The sequence below is a fragment of the Cyclopterus lumpus genome, chromosome 17 (genome assembly GCF_009769545.1).
Source record: "Cyclopterus lumpus isolate fCycLum1 chromosome 17, fCycLum1.pri, whole genome shotgun sequence".
Classification (NCBI taxonomy): Eukaryota; Metazoa; Chordata; class Actinopteri; order Perciformes; family Cyclopteridae; genus Cyclopterus; species Cyclopterus lumpus.
Window position 1 is genome coordinate 18,670,403 of NC_046982.1, and position 25,191 is coordinate 18,695,593.

The window sequence follows — 25,191 nt, forward strand, 5'->3', positions numbered from 1 at the left end:
TTTTTTTTTTAACTCAAATCCCCCCCCAAACATATTTTCTCTTTCAGAAACACAATAAAAACCATCAAGCCTTATAAAAAGGTGTCTATTGTGTGCAGAGGTCACGAATCCATTTGAAGGTCACGTGACTGACGGCTTTTGTCACCGTTTCCGACGACATTCTTGATTTGTGAAGATGAACGGATCGTGTTGGTGGAAGTTTTTCAAATAGTAAAATAAAGTTAAACAAGTAACTCAGCCTGAATTTATATATATATATATATATATATATATATATATATATATATATATATATATATATATATATATATATATAATTTTATATATTTAACTGTCTCATCTGTTCATGGTGATTCGATACTAAGACGACGTTCATAATCTGAAGATGGCTTTTGGACTGCAGGAATATATATACATTTCAATGCTCTTATTTAAAAAAATGAATTTAAAAAAAGCGTATGTATTTATCATTTTTAAAAGCCAAAGTGCAAAACTTGAAGCCAGAAGAACGGGCACACAAATACATATCTGTTCTTATTATTCTCAGTCTTCTCTCTACCTTTAAGATGAGACGGTTGAAGAACAGAAAAGAAGTTCAGACGAGAAGACAGAAGGAGGACTGAGGTGAAATAAACAAGAACGCTCGTTTTAAACAACCTGGAGCACCAGACGGGTGGGATATTAAGAGAGAAGAAAAAAAACTCTTAAAATGAAGTACTGACCACACAACAACAAAAGGCAATAAATTACAGCTCCAATTAATACCAAAAAAATATTAATATTATAATAATAACATCCCCCATTTCATTTTCATTTAATAGTACACATTATTTCAAACTTCATACTGCATTTGTATGTAATGTAAGCAATACTCTTTTTATAATATATTTTCTATAAATTACAAATAAATAAAATATGAGAAAATGCATCAAAGGTTTGACTTGTCCCGTCTAATAATCTTGTTTAAATTAATTCAAGCATCCATTAAAAATCGACATTTTTCTTCAAAACACTGCCTGTATTTGTCATGTTTGCTGTAAACTGGGAAGTCAGGTGAGCCCGCGGGCCGACTTACCGGCAGGTTCCTGGCTGAATCCAGGAAGATGAGGAGCAGCGCGGACGACAGGCCGTCGTTGGCTTGACCGCGATTGGCTTTGACGTCCGCCAGAGCCTGAGCGGACGGAAGGAGGAGAGACGCTGCTTAGTTTTCTGTAATTCTTTTTCTCATATTTTTATTGTTACTAATTGAGCAGCGAATCTGTACCTGGTCCAGCATCTCCGGCGTGGACAGCAGAGACAGCCACTCCAGTTTGAGGTGCAGCTTCCCCGTCGCCACATCCTCGATCACGAACCACTGCAGACAAACAGACGATCCCCGTTAACGTCTCTCTCGGCGTCACAGACACAAACAACGGTCTCTGCTGATGCTCATAAACACAGCAGTGATTCATGCGTCCAGTCCTCATTGTTATTCATGGTATTATTATTAGTATTCATGTGTATTTTAGTGTCTAGCTTTAGTGATACGATGAGATAACGCTTCAAAATAAAAGATCGTTCATACACGACCACATCCTGGAAGACAACCGCAGAAAATATTTGATTAGAAGCCAAAATGAGACCCATAAATTACAATTTTTAGTATCACCATTATATTCAATATTTATTTTGTGTCTGTAAATCTCTCTCTTCTTTTAATAAGAGGAAGAATATCATAAAAACAATATTTGTATGCATGCATATACATATATATTTACATACATGCAACTGAACTGATTTATTAGGTATTTGACAGGATTTAAGTTTCATAAACTACTTTTTAATATATTTTTCATTACTTTTCTTATGTAAACCTAAATACTGCATTTCATATATTTGTAATATATATATATATATATATATATATATATATATATATATATATATATATTCCGCCCACAGGGTTTGAGTGACAGGTGGCCTCTCGGTAACGAGCAGCCTGTGACGTCGTAAAACACACACAAGTCCAAAAAGGGAGCAGACTGCCGACGGCGAGGAGACGCAGATTTTACCTCGTCGACCTTCTTCTCCTTCTGGAGCTCCGCCACGTCGATCCCCAGGCTGGGAAACAAAGTCACAAACTCATTATCTCATTATTACACACCACCGCGACGGCCGCCCGCCGCCTTCAGGCGTCCTTCCATGAGGAACGAGCAGGACATGCGGCGCAAACTCTTCGTGGCGAGTAGTATTTGTTTACACAACGAACAGAACACACAATGTACTCAGTCAATCTACGAACTACGCAAGCTCATCGTGCTGATCATCAGTGCTTATTACAGTGTGCATTATATTATGAACACGTGATCCTTCCTTTGTGTCGACACAGTGATTATGAACTGGCGAATTACTGTGGGGACAACGACAAAAAAGTAGTTGTTTAATATAAATTTACTATTAGTATTAATGTATTGTTTGTCTGAGAGATTCTGGCAATAAGTTGTCGGTTCGACGTTCAAACAGAAGCTGTACCTTCCCAGGAAGTCGTCTTTATCGGTGTCTTCATCGAACAGCTCAATCTCCAGATTGGGAGCCGTGTTATTGTAGATTAAGGCCTGAAAACATATAGAAATAAACAAATTCATGCGAGCGTCACACACACACACACACACACACACACACACACACACACACACACACACACACACACACACACACACACACACACACACACACACACACACACACACACACACACACACACACACACACACACACACACACACACACACACACACACACACACACACACACACACACACATACACACACACACACACACACACACACACACACACACACACACACACACACACACACTTTCTCCGTCAGACCCTCACCTCGTACACCTCGTTCCATTTCGGGTGGACGGTCTCGTGGATGACTTTGCTTTGGAAATTCTGGGTCCCGATCCTGATGATCCCGTAGGGGTCCGACTTGCCCTTGATCAGCCCTCCGAGGAACTTGTCTTTGCCCAGCAGGTCCTGGGCCTCGATGAAGTGGATCCTCAGGACGCCCTGAGGTCACGGACCAGACACAAAGAGTTCAAGTCTTTCTAATAAAGGTCATCAAGCACGTCTTTAAAGCTCTAATTTACTGTGAATAAAAACAAATATGTTGGACCTTTAAAGCCGACAAGTTCAGCTTCAGGGGACATTTTAGTTCTAATTAATGTGGAGGAGAAACTGACTTTTTTTTATTCTTTTTTTATCAAGAGATGCAACAGGTGATTATTTCAGCATCAGTCGCGTATTAGATTAAACAAGAATAAATAAATGATTTAAAACAGAAACGTTTTGGAGAAGCTGAAAACCAGAAAAACTAAATTATAATCAAATAATTCTTCCCGCCAATTCTACGATTTTATAAATTTGCTTATCGATCATTAAAAAACTAGAAGTAACTAAAGTGTGTCTGTGTCTGTGTGTGTGTGTGTGTGTGTGTGTGTGTGTGTGTGTCACCTTGGGCATGGGGAAGCGGAGCTGGGCCAGCTGGCTCTCTTGGACCAGAGGGATGGTGATGCGGTTGGGCAGGACCATCTGGCTGGAGATGATGTCCTGCACGATGCTGTCAAACAAACCACTGAGAAGGACGGACGGAGGAAGAGGAGGAGGAGGGGCGGAGAGGAAGAGGAGGAGGAGAGGAAGGAGGAGGAGGGGCGGAGAGGAAGAGGAGGGGCGGAGGAAGAGGAGGAGGAGAGGAAGGAGAAAGCATTAAGAAAATAATAATAATGAAGAAAAACAGAAAGTTATGAAAATTGGAAAAAGCATTTTAATCTCCTCGTAATTCTTCCCGTTAATTGCTTAAAAACTGTTGAAGTTGCTACTTTTTTTCAACTTTAAATTGAAGGTCCTATCTTTTATCTGTGAAAATAGCCCAAATAATTATTACACCAACAAAACAAAGCTCTCAAAACTAAAAACAATATTTTCTTTACCGTACAGGATAATAGCTGTTGAAATTATATTTTTTAAACTTTTCTTTTATTATAATTTCTTTTAAATTCATATTAGCTAAAAAATAAGCCGTTTATAATTTAGTTTAGTGTCTTTAATTGTTCTGTTGTTGTCTGAACAATTAAAGACACTAAACTAAATTATAAACAGCATATTTTTAGCTAATATGAATTTAAATGTTAACTACATATTAAATGTAGTTCCCTTGTTCATACAGTGTGTACATTACGAACACCACTCCTCTGTTGCCCCCTCCCACGTCCTCTAGAGGGCAGCAGCGAGCTGCATTCAAACACAACTTCACTGCAGAAATAAATCCCCCCCTCTGAAAGAGCTGATCCGGGGTCAGTTTCAGAAGAGAACATCACACCAATGCGAGGTTGGGTTAAGCTGATCCCATGTCTGCTGACACACAACAAGGGATGATGACCTCGTGTTTTCCTGCTCCTTCAGGGGAAAATGCAAATAATCACACAGGATGAGAGTGAGGAGGGTGGGGCGAGAGACACACACATGCACACGCACACGCACACGTACACGTACACGCACACGCACACGCACACGCACACGCACACGCACACGCACACGCACACACTCTCTGATGTTTTCACACAAACCCGTCGAACAAGGAAAGCTACATTTCACAGGGCGGAGAGTCTTTTGGAAACCGCAGAGTTTTTCCTCTGCTAACAAAAACAAAGAGTGAAGCAGAAAAGGAAACAGCAACAGGACGATGTGGAGTGAGCGGAGTGGGGACAAAGCACTCTATTTACACTTTATTGTACTGTTGCGCAGATAATCTTTTTGGATTAAAAAAATAAATCATTTAAAAAAAAAAAAACGATCAAAAGTCAGATTCTAAAGATACACGATGCAGCTTCAGGTTTAACCAGCGCTTGTTTTTAGACTGAAATATTGGATGGATTCACATTATGTCAAGACATTCGTGGTCTCCAGATGATGAATCCTCATGACTTTTGGTGGGGAGGGGGGCGGGGCTAGGGTTAGCCTCAAGAGCTAGGGGCGGGGCTAGGGTTAGCCTCAAGAGCTATTGGACCAGGCGACGTGACGTTTGCCGCACACGTTCGTGCTCCCCTCAGGATGAATCGTAACATCTTACATCATCCAAATAGCTACAAATGTTGCGCTGCAGCTGTATTTTGTTAGAAAGCGCCGATTAGCGAACGTTAGCGCGCCGTGACAACATAAAACAGATAAATAGTTGCCGGTGCTAGTTTATCACATAAATCATCAAGACATCATACATGTCAATCTGGATTTCCAAAAAAAGTAAACTCAATGGAACCATCAAAGCATCGTCCAGGGGATGCAGAGTGATTTAGCTAAAAATAAATCCCACCATGCATTGCATTTTGACGCGTACACTACAAAGACAGAGCGTGTTGTCTGCTGTTGATGCAGAACTCACAGAAGTTCCGTCTGGAAATGTTTCTTTCTCACGTTTCCTTCCAGATGTCCGTCTGCAGCGGCTCTCTTTTCATATTAGCGTTACTATAAATAACGACACTCAGCCGCGGGGACGAAACAAAGGTCATAATCCGTTGTGTGATCCGGTGGTTAAAAAGGGACGGTTTCAGCAGAAGAGCCTGATGGGCCCCTCGTCCACCGGGAACGTCATTCTGTCATTACACCGAACAGGGAGGAGGAGGAGGAGGAGGAGGACCTGTTCCACGCTGACATCATGTCTCCATGACACACACATTCATTTCACCCCACAGTCACTCACTTGATACCAGGAATGTCCAGCATGTTTGTGAGTCCCGTCCAATTGATGTCCAGCAACTGAAAGACAGAGAGAGAGAGAGAGAGAGAGAGAGAGGGAGATAAATATGTTTTTTAATTTAAAAAAAAGACGAGAGCTGTTTACAGGTGATAAAACGACGCACTCGGCGGTTCATTGGTCCTGGTGACGGAGAGCAAACATGGCTTTGGGTCACGTGACAATCAGTCGCACTAAACCCACACATTTCATGCAAAAAGTGAATGTTTTCTCATACAAATGTGGGACAGATTGACTCTCAAACTATTTGGAATTTGTTTCATATTTGTCAGGAGTCACATCGATAACATTTACTCGTCTGAGGGTTCGTGGGGAGGAAACTGAACGTGTTCTTCCTATTAAATGATGTAGATTCCCCCACCGACAGCAGCTCAGCTTTTACGATGAGGGAAACTCGTTTTAATGGACTGTACGGAAAATTTTGTTTCTGGCATTAAAAGAGTCAAAAATATGAATAAAGTAACTCGTTTATTGGCAGTTAATCTGATTTCGAGAAGCTCGAAAATCAGTCAAACACTCAACATGATTTGAGGAGGATGAAATCCCTTCATATAATAAACGTGACAAAATAAAAGTGTTGGTATGAAACACACACACACACACACACACACACACACACACACACACACACACTTCTACAGCAGAGCTGAGGAGCCCGACTTCAGTCGACCCGGCGATCAATAGAGCAGATTGGGTTAACAGGAAGTACGTGGAAATGACATTACATTAGCACATGAACAGCTGCTGGATGCCTCAGGCGAGTGTAGAAAGGTTTCTCATCATCAAACATCACGCAAAGAAAAAAAAAAGCAGAAAACAAGAGCAATGCCTGCAGTGAAAAAGATTTCCCTAAAATTGCTTTACATTTATGGAGCGGGGACGGATCCAGTAAGTGAATAATTTCAGAAGAAAGACAAAGAATCAGCACAACGTCAACGCTCCTCATGGTAACTTCAGATTTTCTTACCAAGATATGTAAGGTATGAAATAAGCAGAGCATTTGATGTGTGGGAAATAAAACACAATCAGTCCTTTGAAATGTCTCCTTACTTGAAATGTACATTAAATGTATATTAATCTGTCCAAATGTCCCACTTCCCAAATGCACAAGCACTCCAGTGACGGAGGTTGAATAAAGAGTTGAAACCCTATTCAGTAAATAAACGGTTGTTGTTGTTGTTGTTGTTGTGTTCGGAGCGAGAAAAGTTGAACGCCATGAACGATGCGAGAGGTAACGTGCAGAAACCACACATTTGGTATCTTTATTATAGATTGGGGATAAAGTTAAAGATGTTTGCAAATAAAATAAATGGCTCCAACCACAAATCTGAGGATGCATCCGTTTGCTTTTGAACTAATTAGAGAGGCTTATCTGTTAGTTCTCCATTTTGAACGTTGCTTTTATTTCACCCGATTGTGTGTGTGTGTGTGTGTGTGTGTTTGTGTCTATGTGAGATGCTCGTGCACATGACTACACACATTAGATTGTGACGCGGTCATTAAAAAAGGCCAGACTCCTGATGAACTGCTGACATTGACCTTTCAGACCGAGGCCGAGCCTTTCAGTGCATGTAATGATGACCCTCACAGGAGGAGGTGATGATGATGATGATGATGATGATGATAATGATGATGAAACCAGACACTTCCGGCAGTAGCACGTTCCCTACAACCAGATACAGGATTGTCCTATTTAGAGAGGAGGAGCGCAACCTGGTTTTCTAACCCAGTTACGAGGCTCGTACACTTCAAATGAACCAAAGTGGGTTCAGCTGAGGAGACGGACTGCGAGGAGGATGTTTAACATGTTTAACATGTTTAGCATTCTGTCAGTAATAAACCATAACTCACAGAACGCATACCGGACACACCCCGATCGTCTACCGAGTGTCACCGCTGCCGCATTCCCAGTTACCAGTGGTGCTAATAGCAGCAACAATGCAGGAAGCAATGGCTGTAGTACAAGGAGAGGGAGTGGTGTTAGTACTGGAATGTATCAATGTAGATGGAAGGATAGCTGGAAGGATGGATGATTGAGGGCTAAATGGAAGGAGAGAACAGGTGTTTATTACGGAGACTGTTAAGGTGGATTTAAGGTGGAATGAAGGGAAAACGTATACCACAGACTTTGTAAGGAGGAGTTTTCTGTGTATGAATAAGCCAGAGAGAGGAGGTGTGTGTGTGTGTGTGTGTGTGTGTGTGTCGGTAGGTTTAGGATTAGGAGTGACCGCAGACTTAAAAAAAAAAGATTATAAAAGAGGATTAAAATGTCAAGTGCTGGAAACTCCTTTTCACGGCTGAAGAAGATGAGGAGCAATGAGGAAAAGTGACGCATGAAACTGCTGAAATATCTCTGCATATATATGCACACACAGACACACACACACGAAAAGGACAAAAAACCAGGCGGTTTGTGGGTCTGTCAAGTTTCCTTCGTCTAGAGGAAACACCCCCAATGAGCCGAGACAACTGTCAAAACTCAGGCTGAGATATCGTGACTTTTAACCCTAAATACGGGTCAAGCTCCTAAAACGATGGATCCCCTCCACGACCAACGATGAAGAACTCAACATGGTGTCTTCACATTGAATCTGTGACACACACACTCGGTTATGAACCGTTATCTGAACCATGTTATCTGTGCGTCCGTCTACATTAAATGTTCAGTATACATTCACGTCAGCGCGTGTGTGTGTGTGTGTGTGTGTGTGTGCTTTGCGTGTCTTTCTGTGGCCTATTTAGCGCTCGAGACGTAGGCCGCGGTGGACCACAATGCCGTGCAGCCCCGGCACAGGAAGAGAATGGCAGTGGGTGAATGTCACAGAACGACTCGTAGCTCAGAAAATAACGACTGTCACAAAAAACATAAACGGCACATAATAATAATAACAATAATGAGGATGACGATGTCAACTTTCCTAGGAGAAATAAAAACAGTCTCAGTGTAAATTTAAAGGATCTGATGACATAGCTGATGCTTCACGTCTGAGGGTGGCCAAACAATAAAATTATTTAAATTATATATTAAACCCGCTGCAAGAAAATCATTGTTTCGATAACAGAAAAGCCCGAAATCAATTAAATAACAGATTAACATTGAACAACTACATGAAAACCTCAATATTTACTATCTTTATTTGATTATTATTATACTGCTGGTGTATCTCAGCCTGAGATTCAACTCATTACGCATCTCTGTTCGAGGCTTTTGACAGCGAATCCCTTTTTTAAATTTTTTTTTGAGTGGCCATTTTTTTTTGTGGGTATCACAGCCTGAATCTGGAAGAGGCCGAAGGAAGGAAACCAGCAGTCAGAGAGGAGGAATGTGCTGATAAAGGAGGACTGGGGCCGGCAGCTGGTTCTGGTAGAACTGGACAGAACCAGCAGACTCAGAATCAGATAAACATAAGAGGTGCGATGTCAATGTTGGGGAAGTTCTCGTCAGACTTCATCGACAACATTATTAGAACAAGGAATCTGCAGAATTATTATTTTAGTGCATTTTTAGGTTTTAAATTTAAAATGTCAAACACGGCCCTGGATTATCCTGCAGCTGCGACTATCATTATTTTCATAACCAGTAAATCTTTTTATTTATTTTTTTAAATGTTAAATTTTATGGAAATATTCGGGAGTTGTAAAACTTGAGATATCAGTGCAGAGGAGATACTGATGAGGAAGTCACAGTCAGAGGACCCGCGGGTCAAAAGGTCAAAAGGGTACTCACCGGTTTCTTGAGGAAAAAGACGGACAGGGCTCCGATCAGAGGCATGTCCCCCAGCAGAGGCTCCATCACCACTCGCACCGTCCCGTGAAGCTGGACAGAGGAAACAAGTCACCACGAGTCAGTCGGTACCAAACCTATTTATGATTATTGTTCATTGATCATAGGGGACACACTGGCCTTTTAAAATGGACAGTGTGTAACATTTAGGAGGGTTTATTGGCAGATATTGAATATAATATGCACAACCGGCCTGTAGGCCACCGTAGCTCTCCAAAAGGGGGAGGGGCTGAGCCGAGGGGCATCTAGTTGGTTGCAACCTGCCACAAACGACTAGATGCAACCAAAACGTACTTTTTAATGAATAAAACAAGGCTCAACAAGTCATTTGACACGTGGTTTTCCGCACCGATTACAGACTGAAAGGTCGACATTATAAAACCTCGGTGGCACTGAGAGTCACGAGGAGAGAAGACCTGGGACTCTCATCGACTGACGCAAAGCTTTCTTTTTTTAATGTTAAACTGAAATTACACGAGGGATAGCTCTAATAAAGTGAATGCTTTTTTTTTTCCCTCTTTTCTTTCTCGGTGACTCAAAGCTCAGAAATGCAGACTGCACGTCTGCACCGCCAAATTTGGTCATGTTTCCCTCGGAGTAATCAAATACCAACATTTTGCTCATCAAACCAAAAAAAAAAAAGGGGTGCGGCGGAAAGATTAAAAATAGATAGCATTTTGTTTATCCCCACCCGCCCTCTAGTCGGGAGATAAAAATGTTAAAAAAAAGAAAGAAAAGGAGGATGCTTTCTAAAACCGTGTGCGGCAGACTACAGAAGAAGAATCTCTCTCTCGGTCTCTCGGAAAAGAGAACGTGACTCATCATTCACGATAAGCTCTCGAGTCTTATTCCTCCAGCAGCCTATGAAAAGGCAAATATTGACTCACGCAGACGCCTCCCCACTTTCTCTCCCTTCCCCTGAACAACAAATATGGGCCGATGCCGAGCCAACAGACGCGTGGATAACGTCTCCTTTATCGGTCCAGTGTCAACACATTATGTAAAAGCGGCTCTGTGGAGGTCGAAGGGGTTAATGCGCTGGTCGAAGCAAAGATAACATCGGTCTGAAAGTCTCTTTATTTTATTCTCGACGGCCACATTAAAGACATATTAATAGGTTTGTTTTTAAAAATGTTGTTTACTTTTAGTATTGTTTGCAGCTGGAACACTTTCAGAAAAATAATTTTGATAAACGATTAAGTCAAATATCTTATCAGGGGAGATTTCACTGGTTCCAGCATGTGAGGTATTTATTGCTTTTCTTTTTTATATCATTGTGGATATAATATCTTTGAGTTTTGGACTGTTGAATTTGTGATTTTTCTTTTTTTTTTAAACCTTAAAACAAAACATTTACTGAATGAATTCTATAATATACATGTATATATTAATATTTTACAGATTAGCAATAATGAACATAATCATTAGCTGCAACACTATAATGTTGCATTATCTTTATAGCTTCATTTTTTAAAAATCTTTTTCAGTTATATTATATCAAAAGTGAAAGAATAAGACGAGTTATGCACCTTTAAAAAGATGGAAGGGTGCAGTTTGGGAAGAAATCAAACTGCGGCTGCAACTATTAATTTTTTTAATTATCGCTAATCTAATCTAATAATAATAATAATAATAATAATAATAATAATAGCATGCGATTGTAATTTCGGCTATAATCTAAAATGATGACTCGTCACAGTTGTTGACCAATTAATGTTTTCTGATTATTAAAGTCTGATTACTGGACTTATTAGTTTCAGCTTTAACCCAAACAGCTGCAACAGGACGCACATCTGGAGACCCGGCCGGACCCAGACGTGATAATCTTCACCTGTATACTCTTGATTCCAGCTCTGCAGTAATATTTCTTGATGTCCACGTCGATCTCGGTGTTCCCGACGAAACTGGAAGAGAAAAAAAAACGCAATAAGATGACGAATGAAATAAATAGGCTTATAAAAGTCCTAAAAACAGGTTTAAAAACATGTCTTCTCCTCAAACAGAAGGAAAAAGTGCATTTGAAACCTGTTTTGGTCTTTTCATGCGGGACCGTTGACAATAAGACAAATAAAATCCCTCCAGGAACTACAAGCTCTCGTCGGTGGAGCGGTCGACCGAGTACCTGATCTGCAGGTCCATGATGATCTGCCGCTTGTCCACGTTCTCCGTGTACACTTTCACCCCGTTCACTCTCAGCGGCTGTGGGGACACAAGACGGAAAATCTCTAGTAAAACCACATCTGCCGTTTCACGTGATGCTCTGAACCCAAGAGACGGATTCTGTTCTGAAATAGAAGGAAATGTCTCGACGCCGACACGTTGACAGAAGCTATGAGCGGCAGCAGTATTGCATATTCCTTTATTTGCTTTTTAATAGCAGATTTAATAGCACGAGCGCAACTATTAGCACATAGTTTGATGTGATAATCTCTCTTTTTTTCCTTCAGCTGCCGTTACATTTGAATAACTTAGTTTCAGTTAAAGCTACTTTAAAAATTAATGATATGCACTTCCTCTCAACAGAAAGTTACATTGGTATTGAGATCTCGGGGATCTACAGGGAAAAAAACATTCAAGATAAATAATAATAAGGATTCTGAGAATGACAGAAATATAGTAAATCAAAAAAATTACAAGCTAAATACAGCTGAAAAGTGATTTTACATGTGACATCTCGTCACCTTGTCGCCCATGTCGATCTTAGAGAAGCAGAAGGAGCTCAGATAAGGGTTGGCGCCCTTCACCGCCGGCTCGATGGTCTCTCTGAACAGCTTGTCCACAAACTGGCAGATGAACGGCCACATCTGCTTCACCGTCTGAGAGAGAGAGAGAGACAGAGAGAGAGAGAGAGAGAGAGAGAGAGAGAGAGAATCAGACAAAACAGATCAGGTGTCAATTGGGCCTCGGTCGCGTCGAATATGTGCGTAGAATTTGTCAGCGTAGTGCCACGCCCCCTTTTTCTCGACACGAGGAAGCGCGTTTGCAGCTAAATAATTGCACCGATGAAGAAACTGACACATGAGTGGCGGCGGTGACCATGACAAAAAGAAAATATAATAACCCATTGAATATTGGGTTATTACTACACCTCAATTATGACAATAATTGAAGGAGGATGAAAAGGACGTGAGTTTTATAGTTACGTGATACATTTTACCGTCAGTAAATTTGCTATTGGAAATATTGTTGTGTATTTAAGCGTTTTTAAAAATGTTTATACATTTAGTTTACAAGTTGTGCGTTTACATTGATTTGATTTGTTCTGCGACAGTTCCCTTAATTTAATAAACAACAAATTCAGGTAAGAAATATATTGAGGAATCTCAGATTTGTGCGTAAAAACGTTCGTTCCCACGGTTTCACCACAGATTATTACGCAATAATCGTTTGTTAAATGAGTTTTTGATACACACCAGCAACTGGCCGGCTTGGTGGACTTTTAATAAACTCCATCTCGACAAGGAGTTCCCATGTTCTCTTTTTATTTGTGGGAAGAGACAGACGATAATCTGGTTTCTTTTTTTTTGGACACTGGAGATTTATGCTGCAATAAACGTATGCGTTTCAAATGAGAAACAGAGGAACATTACGAGTGCTCGTAAGCCAAAAACACTCCAAACTGCAGCCACATATCTTTATCATGGAGCGTCATGAAATTTGAAGAGACGAGACGGAGACGAACAGACAGGAATGTTGTGAGCTCGTCGTCACCTGACATTTATTTTGGGGGGCGTGGCCTCTCAGCTGTTTGGGAGATGGAGAACTGAATGGAAAGTGACTGACAGACTCCTTGACATGAGCAAAGTTGAGCATTGTTGTGGTTCTGGGGACCTTTTAGGAAAACTATTGGCCAATATATTGTTAACACAATTCGTCTGTCAGGATATTACTTTACTTATTATTTTAAGACACACTGTAAACTCAATATTATAAGCATTAAAGATTGTAAAAACAGGATTAAGAACTATTGAAGGGCACTTAATGCACACGTCTTATTGACAGTTAACAGTTTATTGTGATTTGCATTTGTTTTAAGTCTGTTCTTTTATGTGAAACTTCTCTTTTTTTATTATTTATTTTCTTCTTTTTGTCAGTTTTTTGTGCTTTTATGCGAATTTATTCATGCTGCCTTTTGGCGAACTCTTCTGTTCATTTTTGTGTGTTTCTTATCTTAAATCTTAAAAAGTCTTTCGGTATTTTGCTAAATCATTCTGTGTCTTAGTTCAGTATTTCCCTTTTTGTTTTCTTCCTTTAGGCCGACTGCTTCACATCGGTTGTATTTCATCTAGCTTCGTGCTGTTGTACATTGTGTACAGATAGAGCAGGACATTGGCTTTAAGCTTTAATTAAATGACACTTTTTAAACACTAATTATAATCAGGAGGTACAGTCGACCGCAACCTTGAGCTCGACATAATGTTCCTACACGTCCTGCTTGAAGAAGTCGCTGATATCAGCAGTTTATCGTCAATGAGTTGCTTTTGTCTGGATATTAAAAAAAGCTCTTTTCCTGTCCATCGGCATCCATTAACTGCTTCCTGGAAGTCCACCTGAACATTTACAGAAAGTGATGCTCCTCTACTTCTCTTTCCTCTCCATCTCTCTCTCCAGGGAGGGGTGGAGCAGCACTGGGTCGGGGTCTAGCAGAGCTCCGGATTCAGATCCTATTTATATACCCGAGTGCCTCCGGTAGCTAACGGGCTAACGGCGTCTGATGTAGTGCACACCAGTGGGCGAGAGTAGAGAGAGGTAGTGAGAGTGAGTGTGAGTGTGTGTGTGTGCGTATGTGTGTGTGTGTGTGTGTGTGTGTGTGTGTGTGTGAGAGAGAGTGTGTGTGTGTGTACCTTGTTCAGCCACTCCACTCTTTCCACATCTGGATAATTGACCTGTAATAAGAGATAGAAAGGCACGAGTTAGATTCATGGTATAATTATATTTAATAAAAGAAAAATCAGGACCTTAGTCTCAGTGCTATATATATATATATATACACAGACTGGTGACGTAACTCACGCGCTGGGAGGATGCGGCAGAAACACTCTGACGCAGATACTCATAAACTTTCATCATCGGGACATAAAATAATAATAATAATAATAATAATAATGTATGTTCTTTCATATCTTATTCCACGAGGCCCAACGCTCTATCGCCTTTATGACAAAGCAAGGACACGGATTAATTTCCTCAAAATAAAATGGGAACATATCTTTCTTTTTAGAACAATGGCTCAGCTGAAGAAGGACAAAGGTTTTTAAAGGTCAGTCCTTCCTTCCATTCTTTCCAGATGTGTGAAAGCGATTAGCCCCGTTCGCTCAGGAGGAAACAGAAAACAGTTGGCTCACTGCAAAGATGGGGCTTCTAGACCCGGATGATCTTCTCAGCGGGTTGAAATTAATTCAGTCCTCACTAATTTAAAGGCACACATTCGACACCTATCATCTTAATGGACCCCTCCGCTAAGCCCCTCCCTCGATCTCGGGGCTGTCCAATCACAAACGTCTCTGTTTGCGTTGAGGCACAACGCTAATACCGTTAGCTAGCAAACAAAAAACATGAATTATCATTAATTTATGATATCAAGTGTTTGGATCAAGAGTTTTGGTTTTAAATGAGATAATACAACTTTAACGGTATGTTAGCTTATAAAAAACAACAACAACATATTGACTTAGGCCTCGATCACATTGAGATGTGTCGCTAGAAATATGTTGCCCGCAAAAACCATGCACAATCTTTTTTTACCACTTGTTACCACTTTTAAAATACTGTTAAAAAAAAATAAATGTTGTCCCTCTGTTGCGCAAAGTTTTTCTAGCATTTCTAGAATATTAATTATCATTCATTTATGATATCCAATGTATCCAGCATACGATGTGAAAGCAATATCCTGGCCACCTAAAACTAAAAAAGGAAAAATCTAGATAATTTGGTTTTAATTGATCATAACTAACGTTAACTTACAACAACAATAAAAACAACTACATTGACGTTGTTGTTCCTGGATATGTTTCTCCTCCAGTTCAGCAGTCAAGACGAGGTGTGTCGACATTTGCATTGAACTTTCCCCGAGATTTTAATGGCCTCTTATTAATACTCCAATGATAAAATATATCGTCAATGTAACTTTAGCTCTCAAATTGCGTCTTGTAGTATTTTCTTCTCTCCCAAATATTCCAGAAATCTGCTCCAGTTATCTCCTTTGGCGTATCTTTCACTGATATTGTTGAAGACGCCATATAGACAGTAACCAAGGAGGGGGAGGGGCTTAGCGAAGGGTGGCAGAAAACTGACACCCTCTGATCCTCAACTTCCCACAGTTGAGGATCAGAGCTTCCCTTTTGGTTGTGTGTGTGTGCGCGCGTGTGTGTGTGTGTGTGTTTGTGTGTGTTTCTCTGAGTCAAAGCCGGTCCAGTGGGTGGGAAAAACAGTCCAAATATGTCACACAGCTGTTTGTAAACCTCCCTTTCCAGCCACACCCCCCACTACAATGTATGTGTGTGTGTGTGTGTGTGTGTGTGTGAGAGGAGGGTGTGGAGAGAGTGAATATTTCTGTTGAGTACAGCTGGAGTTTACTTCTGTGAGGAGACGGTAGCCTGAATGTTGAGGCATGTTGTGCACGTCAATCATGCACAAGCATTGCCTATAAAATGGTATCAAAACAACACTCATGCTATCGATTATTTAAACTCAGCAGGGCTACGTAATAAAGCAATAAATTATACATGATACACACAAAAATGTGTCTAAGTGTTGGCAAGTCATCGCAGCTCGCTCTGCTTTTACGCTATCGTTGTGTTTTTGTTGTGTGATTTCACTGTGAACCCTGTGACAAAGCTGCATTTCCCTTCACGGGTCGAAGTGTTTTGAATACATTTAAATGGAAACTGAATATTTAGCGTTGACCTGACCAACTATAAATTAAAACCTTCAGAGCAACTTATATAAAATATAAAAACTAGCTTTTTAAAATGTATTTCGTATTTACCAGCACAATCTCCCAAAGTGAGAGATCTTCTAGCGCTAAAAGAAAGATTTTCCTGCAGGACGTGGGTGTAAATTCGACTTCTTGCTGACTCATCGGCAAGTTGCTGTTCGGTGCACCTCCAAAGCTGTCTAATAGAAAGGAGTGGAGTGACGAGTGGAGATGAGCAATGTTTGGGGGCGTTTCCAAATTGAGTTTGCTTTGTAGCTCATTCAAAGATGTACTTCTCTGTTCAGAGTGGGACCATAAGCAATTAAAAAAACTAATAATTACACCCCGTGCACTTTCATCATTATATTTTTTTCTTCTCAAATCCAATGTGAGATATTAGCTTTCCATGTCTGTCCTTAAAAGGCCTGATGACAGAGTCGGTCTCCTTCAGAGAGGGTTGTTTTAACATTTTACCGTAGAGGGAAAAAAGAGGTTTAGCTGAGTTTCACTGAAGGGTTTTCAGCACCACCCTGCTTTATTGTATCCATGGTTACACCAACCAACACCCACCCACAACTGCCCCGTGCCGCCCTCTGACTCAAACACTAGAATCCTGCAGAGGCAACAAAATAATCCAGACTTGTGAGAGGTTCAGTGAAAGATGTGCAGAGCTCAGAATCGTGACGATAATAGTGACAAAACTCACTCAAAAAGGTCCACTTCCTAGCTTTTTTCTGAGCTTTCAGTTGCATGTTTAATTGCTTCGTCACCAATTGGAACTGATTCTGATGTCGGAGGCTCAGAAAACGCTATTTAAATAAAAAAAGAGATGAATACTAATGCAATTCTCCAATTAATACATTTGTGGATGAACTAAACGGTCTTAATAATACATAATTACACTAAGGCCTCACTGTTAACATCAATTACTAAACAGACTTTGGGCTCTGGTTGTTTTAGACTGTAAGATAGTATATTTTATAGTACAGTAACTCGAAGACATCACTTTTTTTCCGGCTCCGCTTATCTTTCGCTCTGTTCGTCGCAAACTTTATGATTTTCCGGCTCAAATGGATCAAAGGATTACGGGAAAAATCGTGTAATCGTGGAAGGAGTTACAGACGGCGAGACTGAAACGGTGCTTCTTCCACAAGAACACGTGCTTCAGATGGTCATGTTGACCAAATATGGAAAGATAGAAAGATAAATGGCAGAAATCTATGAGAAAATACTATACTCCACTACACTAATGTAATAAATTATCTGAATGCAGCCGCTTAAATGATAATATTTCCCTTTTTTAACTCTTTTGTGAGAATAAACTGAATATCTTTGAATTGTGGACAAAACAAGACATTTGAGGATGTTATTTGGGGCTTTGGGGTAAAAAAAACAACAACTATTTTCTGACTTTTTACAGACCAAACGATTAACCAAGAAAATAATCAACATATTAATTGACAATGAAAATAATCTTAAATTGCCACCGCAAACTGTTATTTTAGCTCACACAGAAACTATTTTAGCATTATGTACAAGTCAACAAACTAAATAAAACTATTTTAAGTGCACGGTTTTCCTTTCTTTGGTGGTAAATACGTTGTCATGGTTATCCGTGTGTCCCGGGAGACTCCCTTTAATATCCCTTTAAATAGTCTGGATGATAAAACCGTACCAACTCCTCCGGCATTCTCGGCCTGCTAACGATGAGCTGCTGCCCACGCTGCTGACCGAGCCTCATTCTCGGCATATTTGTTCAGGGAACAAGCCCAAGCGACCGGCTCTCCAACAAAATCCATATTTCACTGACGATCGCAGTTATTTTTGTTGACTTTACACACAGGCCGAGTGCGCGTTGGTTCTTTACGGCGTTCTGGCCTCTGAAGGGAAAATTACATTAAGCCGTGTTTGTCAGGACAATAAAAACTCACTGAAACCAACCGAGAGCTACTTCTGTAATGTGTTTATGTATTTTATTGCTAAGGCCACTATATTGTAATAACCAGTGACTGCAGACAACAATTAGCTCTCTAGCTAACTCTGGCACATTGAGGTAGAAAAAGGTAAAGTTGATTCATTTGCACCATCGGCACCAATTTCATGCCAGGAAAGGAAATATATATAGAAATGATGCATTCTTAAGAAAAACAAACAAACAAAAGAAAACTATTTAATGTTGTATCAAACAAGAGATGCATTTTCTTTGTTTGATTTTTTATATCTACATACATTGAATATCTTTAATTGTTTTGGGTGTTTCACTGACGCCATTCGGAGGGAATTAGCTCATCAAACTTGAAGGACGGAGACGTGAGCGGAAGTTGACGCATCAAACAATGGTCAAAAGCAGTGATTAGTACCTCTCACGGGCTGAAACAATTACTACGTTCATTGATTAATCAAATCAAGTTATTTGCTTTTCTTTTTTTTTTTTTTAAACCATTCATTTCCCTATTGTAGCAACTAGTCTTCTTTTTAACACGACCGGGCTCCTCACTGTGATTATCTCCGGATGACTCAGGGACTTCCTTTGAGCTCCTAATCACTCGGTTTTGGAGCTTAGTGTGACAGAGGTGAAACAGATAAAAGTCTTCTCTGTGAAGGACAGACTCACAGCGTCTGAGCGTCTCCTACCGGACGGGGGGGGAGGGGGGGGGGGGGGGTCAAAGTTCACTGCTGATTGCTTATCAGTAGGACACGTTGATCCTTTGACATCCTTTCACTTGTTCTCTCGGTTTTCCTTTGAAAAATCAGCGGCGTTTTGGTTTGACAGCCCGAACGTCATCGGTCACGGATACCGACTGATGACATAAAAAGATAAAAAGAAGACGCTTGCTGACTCACGACACGACAGACGTGACGGACGCCCTCCGCCGCTGTGATTCTCAAGGTCGGTGTGATAATAGACGTGTTGTTGGGACGCTGTGTTTGAGCCCGCCTGGCATCCTGCCATCTGCTCAGCTTCTGACAGATTTATGGCATCATCAGCACATTAAAAAAAATGTATATATATATATATATATATATATATATATATATATATATATATATATATATATATTATTGCAAAATGGGAACCTCTTTATTACTGAGGTAGGTCTGAGACAAATGTGTGGAAATGCTTCATACAAAAAAGATCCAATAAAAATATGTTTTATTTCCTGATTAATATGCAGATGTATGCAGCGAGGTGCTGATATCTAATCAGACCATCATCTGTCCCGTGGAGTCACATTTATTTACATTCTTAGACCATCAGTATCCCTCCAGATATTACGTGTTGGCGGCTTTCGCGAAGCTTAGAAATGAGAAATGGAACGATGCATTGCTGAACCAATGTCTTCCCTCCGTAGCCGACGCGGGACCAAAGGAAATCATTTTGCAGACGTTACAAGCAAATGCTACCGGATCACCTCGCACACGTCCGACACTGTAGGAGTAATCTCCGCCCCCTTGCACATGTTGGGAACAAGTCATTTGTGTCAGGACGAGCTCGCCACATGTCGAGACCGGAGAGTAGAGAGAAGGCGGAGAGAAGACCGGCAGCTGATGTTGAAGGCGTGTGTTCACGCTGGTTTTACTTATCGTGTCACTGGGAGCTTCGTGCACGAGAACAGGCGACTGCGCCAAAGAGGACGAACACAGAGTGTGGAAATCAGAGCAGCTTTGACGGCTTTGATGGTGCCGGCCTCCGGAGCCCCTAGGCTCATCATAAAAAACACATTAAAGCTAGTACGAGGAACTTTTATTTTGTGTTGATTCTGGCGGCCCCTGTGGACTAAAGTGGTAGTGTTTCTGAGCACCAGAGTCCATTTAGAAAACCTTTCATTTTACTGCAGCAGGGTCCGACAGTCTGCCCCTCTCGGTCCTGGTTCTGGTTCTCCAGTGCCCCCCATTCCCTCCAGCGGGTCCAGCAATACGTCCTGGGTCTCCAGCAGCGAGGTGTCGGTGTCGGCTCCCAGAGAGGAGAAGCTCTGCTCCTGGAGGAGGAAACGCTGCTGCCGGGAGCTGAGCTCTCCTCCTCCCTCCAGGGGCTCCGACTGCAGGTCTGAGGCTGCAGGTGAAGCCGGATCTGGCTCTGTCCACGGTGGACTGATCTCTGCTGGATCTGGGTCTGTCTAAGGTGGACTGGTCTCTGCTGGATCTGGGTCTGTCTAAGGTGGACTGGTCTCTGCTGGATCTGGCTCTGTCCATGGTGGACTGGTCTCTGCTGGAGGCCCCGCTGGAGTCTCAGCTGAAAACTGGCAAATATTCCTGCTGATGGCCTTAAATAAGTCTGATAGAGGCATCAGAATTTTTTTAAGTTTTCATAACCAATTAAAAAAGTTCCTTGTAGTAACTTTAACAAGTGGATTAAAATCTTTTTATGCTCGATTGTCATCATATCGATCCATTTTGGAGTATCTAACTGCCTAATTTTACTCCATTCGCTGTCAGCTGCACTGCCCAAAAACATAGCTTATTTTGTTTCCCCTTGCCCAATAAAATAAACGCCACATCCTGTCTAGAAGTTGAGTGTTAAGTCACAGGTTTCAAAACGTCACAGACACGTTTGGTGAACCCACAGAAACCAAACGTGGAACCTACCGGGTCTTGGGCGGGACCCTTTGGGGTGATTGACTCGACAAGGGGTCAATGATGACATCCCATACTCAACGCTGGCTGGACGAACACGCAAAAGGGAGGGGATTGAAGCTCGAGACAAGAGTTCAAACACAAACCGATAGTGACAAGACGGCGACAACGCCGGGGAGGACTCACCCACGGCGGCATCTCAGACATGAGCACACTCTCCGTCACCGCTCGCTCCTCGTGCTCCAGGAACGCCATGGCGCGGTTTATCCTGTAGTCCTTGCCGCCGTAGTTCTTCCTCCAGTAGAAGAACGTGGCGAGTCCGATCAGGACCCAGCTGAAGCTGAACTCGAAGTATCCCATGATGTAGATAGGGAGGATGACGGCGAAGGTCTTGCCAAACTTAATCCACATTTGGGTGACGTCCGTCAGGGACGACTGCGGCTCCCCCTCCGGGAACGGAGGCGGGCCTATGGTGGAGCTCACGGGGCTGTTGGGCGCCGAGACGGGCCCGTCGGCCATGACACCTGGTCCCACCGAACCCTCCATCCTGTTAGTCATTTCCCCACCTGGAAAGACATTTCACAGCAAATGTTGGTTGTCTTGTCACACACAGCGACTTAGAAAGCACAGTTTATCTCCACAGGTCAAGGGTCAAACAATTGTGGCACAGACACGCTGTAGTTTTTACTGTGGGGAGGCAGAACAACATTAAGCGTGACAAATAATCAACAAGCCAACTATTGAGTCTCACATTGAGATACCGTCCTACTAGTTTATTAGATTAGTTCTCTCTTTGAATACAAAGACTAGTAGCAACACACTGGTCGGAACATTTTAATATATATATATAAAATAAAATACAAATATTTAAATATATATGTATATAAAATATTAATATAAAATAAAATATATATATATATTTTAAAATGTTCCGACCAGTGGTATGTTCCGACCAATGTATGTATGTGTATGTGTATGTATGTATAGACATGTGTATGTCTATACATGCATGTGTATGTATGTGTATGTATATACACATATATATGTATATATGTGTATGTATATATGTGTATGTATGTATATACATGTGTGTCTATACATGAATGTGTATGTATATACTCATACATACACATATATGTATATATGTGTATGTATATATATATATATATGTGTATGTATGTATATACATGTGTATGTCTATACATGCATGTGTATGTATATACTCATACATACACATATATATGTATATATGTGTATGTATGTATATACATGCATGTGTATGTATGTGTATGTATATACACATATATATGTGTATGTATATATGTGTATGTATGTATATACATGTGTATGTCTATACATGCATGTGTATGTATAGACATGTGTATGTACATATACAGTACATACACATGTGAACCAAAGAACTTCCAGGCCGTCTTTGTTTCAAGATTAAATACATTTAAAAGTGGATTATTATAATATATTGTCATACATTACAGCCAAGTGATCACTGTAAATCTTTAAATTTGAATACATATAAATATTGTTGCCACAAAAGAATGTTACAGTAACTCCTCTTCAACAAGTAGGCAAAAAAAAAAAAAGTTGGCCACATGTAAATAACTACACCCACCCACACACACACGGAACCACATTGGACCAAAAAGATGACTTCATTTTTCTAAAATGGGTTTTGCTACATAAAAATACTTTCGTCTAGCCTTCGAAATGCTTCCCCTGCACATTCAAGCGGGCTGCGGGCTATGTTGGTATCTGCCCTCTTTTGTGTGCAGAGGACGTCATACGAAACTCCTTTGGCAAAAGGTCAACTTTGAGTTACTTGTATCCCTGGCAACGGCACGAACTTCACCGATTTGAATGCACTATATATTACGACGCGTTCACAAGTGCTCTTCAATTCGGCACACGTCCTAAACACCTACGCCCTATATCTTCTGTAGAATTCCAACTTGCTTCACCCCCACTTCGTCCCCGCAAAAGCTTCCGCCACCGTAAACCACAACGTCCAAGTGTGAGGCGGTTACGAAAGAAGAGGTTTCTCCTGAAATACGAGCCGTTTGGTTCGGTTGTATGAATGCCGAATAGAAGGCCACCTCCTACTCAATCCAAAATGTACTTTAAAACGCAGTACAGGTGCGTACATTGTGTCCTTTCGGCGAGTCGACGCGTAATTGCCCTATTTTCTTGAACGTAATCCGTCGTGACGTCCTCTCCAACAAAGTGACACGTATCGCCAGCACTGCGTAAACCCAAACAACTACTTCTCCCTCTGCGCTCGCCGCCTGAAAAACAACGCGACACACTCACCGGCATTCGCTCTTCCCTGTAAAATAAAAAAGAAACTTGTAAAAAAAAAGAAAAGAAAAGAAAAGAAAAAGAAATCACTCCAGCAGCGCGGTCCGCGGCATGGCGAGCAGGCTGAACTCAGATAACCGTGGTCTCCCCTTCAGTGCATCTCGCTGCCGAGTGGCTCTCGCGACCGAGCAGCCTGCAGGAAACTGTCATCGCTGGGAAAAGAGGTCAGCCTCCGCCGGGGAGGGAGCTTCACGAGCGCAGCCGCGGACCTGGGCGCCACCTTGTGGCGGAGAAAAGAATACAGAAATAAACGCTACATAACGTTATACAATGTAGCAAATTGTTGTAAAAAGTATCCATTGGCTGGTCCAATGTGGTCTAGATGGAAGTGAAAACGCCCCCTTTTCTGAGCTCCCAGAAAACACTTAAAAACACTTAAAACACTCAATATAATAATATTAATACCAATACACTATATATTGTATATATTATTCTGTAATAACGGATTATCTTATTTTATCTTCTATTTAAAAAAAACTGCATTGAGGGTTTTACTATGTCCACTTATTCAGTTAATTTTTTTAATAATTGTTTTGTACATTATATTAGTTTACTGGCTGGTGAAAGCGGTCTTCACACATTACATTGGGGCAATATGTCCTATATGTTGAATCATTGTATTTTTAATTGTGTTGTCCTAAAGTATTCAGATTTAAATAGATATAAATTGATATAGTTAGAGTCTAAAAATAGGCCTAATGGTAGACTAAGCATGGATAGTAAAATGTATATTTATTTCAAATATATTTTCAATTATTTTAGCCTATATGTGTTCATTTTTTTTCCTAAAGCACAACTTTAATATGGTTTGATAAAAGGCCATACTGAGCGGTGACTGTCCGACTCCAATCATCCACATTTTGTCCAATTCCTCACAAGCGCCATCATGGATACACACAAGTCCTTGACCTTTGATCTTTTCATCCTATTTCTTGCCTCGTTATGTTGGAGCCTCATCTCCTGTTGACCTCGTTGTAATTTAGAGCTCAAAACTAAACGTTTAAAAGAAGATATTTTCGTGTTTAATATCCAAAAAGAACATAATGAAGTGGAATACATTGAATTGAGAGCATTGTGTGGACACAGACTCGGAGAGCAGAGGACATTTCCCCACTAGATGTCATGGTCGTGTTGGCAAAGTGAGTATAAATCCACATCGCCGTCTGAGAGCAAAAAGGGGAACTGAGCACTGACAGTTGAACTAAAGTGAACTCGTGAAGGCATTTAAAATCTTACATTTGCACAAAAGAGAATCTAAATAAGTAAATCTATTTAAAACAAATGTCATTATGTGCACACGTGAAAAGCAAGCACCAAAACAATGACTTTTTTCAAACAAAATGATAATAATCCTGAAAAAATAACAGAAGAACCCAACTTTAAAATATGCATATACATGGAGCTGTGTGTGTGTCCATTGTGTAAGATGAACTAAACAGACGTTAATGGGTTTAGGTGTTAAAACAAACAATATAGTGTCCTAAATGCCAAAAAAAACAAAAAACATTTTACAATCATAATAATACTGGATAGTTGAATTATTCCACTATATTTACCTTCATCTTATTGCTTTTTTTTTAAATTTTTCGCATTGGTGTCAGTATTACTTCTTTTACATTTAATAATTCTTCCTCTTTTCTTGATACATGTTGTTTTTATTTTATTGTTTTTTGTTGTTGTTCCGCTCATCTATTCTTTAATCAAACTCTGGTACATGACTTTCCTTCGGGATTAATTGTTTCATTTT

The 25,191-nt window shown here is 40.7% G+C and overlaps 1 protein-coding gene across 2 annotated transcripts in view; it reads right to left on the reverse strand.

Moving 5' to 3' along the window:
- The window catches only part of esyt2a (extended synaptotagmin-like protein 2a), a 32,911-nt gene extending 9,326 nt beyond the window's left edge, over positions 1–23,585 (reverse strand). For both annotated transcript variants that reach the window (XM_034555009.1, XM_034555007.1), the window contains exons 1-14: positions 23,397–23,585; positions 21,258–21,637; positions 14,425–14,466; positions 12,262–12,396; positions 11,703–11,779; positions 11,412–11,484; positions 9,524–9,613; positions 5,743–5,798; positions 3,501–3,621; positions 2,880–3,056; positions 2,512–2,594; positions 2,052–2,100; positions 1,265–1,354; positions 1,076–1,171 (exon numbers count right to left, since the gene is read on the reverse strand). In XM_034555009.1, coding sequence (XP_034410900.1) covers positions 1,076–1,171; positions 1,265–1,354; positions 2,052–2,100; positions 2,512–2,594; positions 2,880–3,056; positions 3,501–3,621; positions 5,743–5,798; positions 9,524–9,613; positions 11,412–11,484; positions 11,703–11,779; positions 12,262–12,396; positions 14,425–14,466; positions 21,258–21,629 — 1,461 coding nt within the window. In that variant the 5' untranslated portion in view covers positions 21,630–21,637; positions 23,397–23,585. The remainder of the gene's footprint in view (positions 1–1,075; positions 1,172–1,264; positions 1,355–2,051; positions 2,101–2,511; positions 2,595–2,879; positions 3,057–3,500; positions 3,622–5,742; positions 5,799–9,523; positions 9,614–11,411; positions 11,485–11,702; positions 11,780–12,261; positions 12,397–14,424; positions 14,467–21,257; positions 21,638–23,396) is intronic.
- Positions 23,586–25,191: the final 1,606 nt, after the last annotated feature.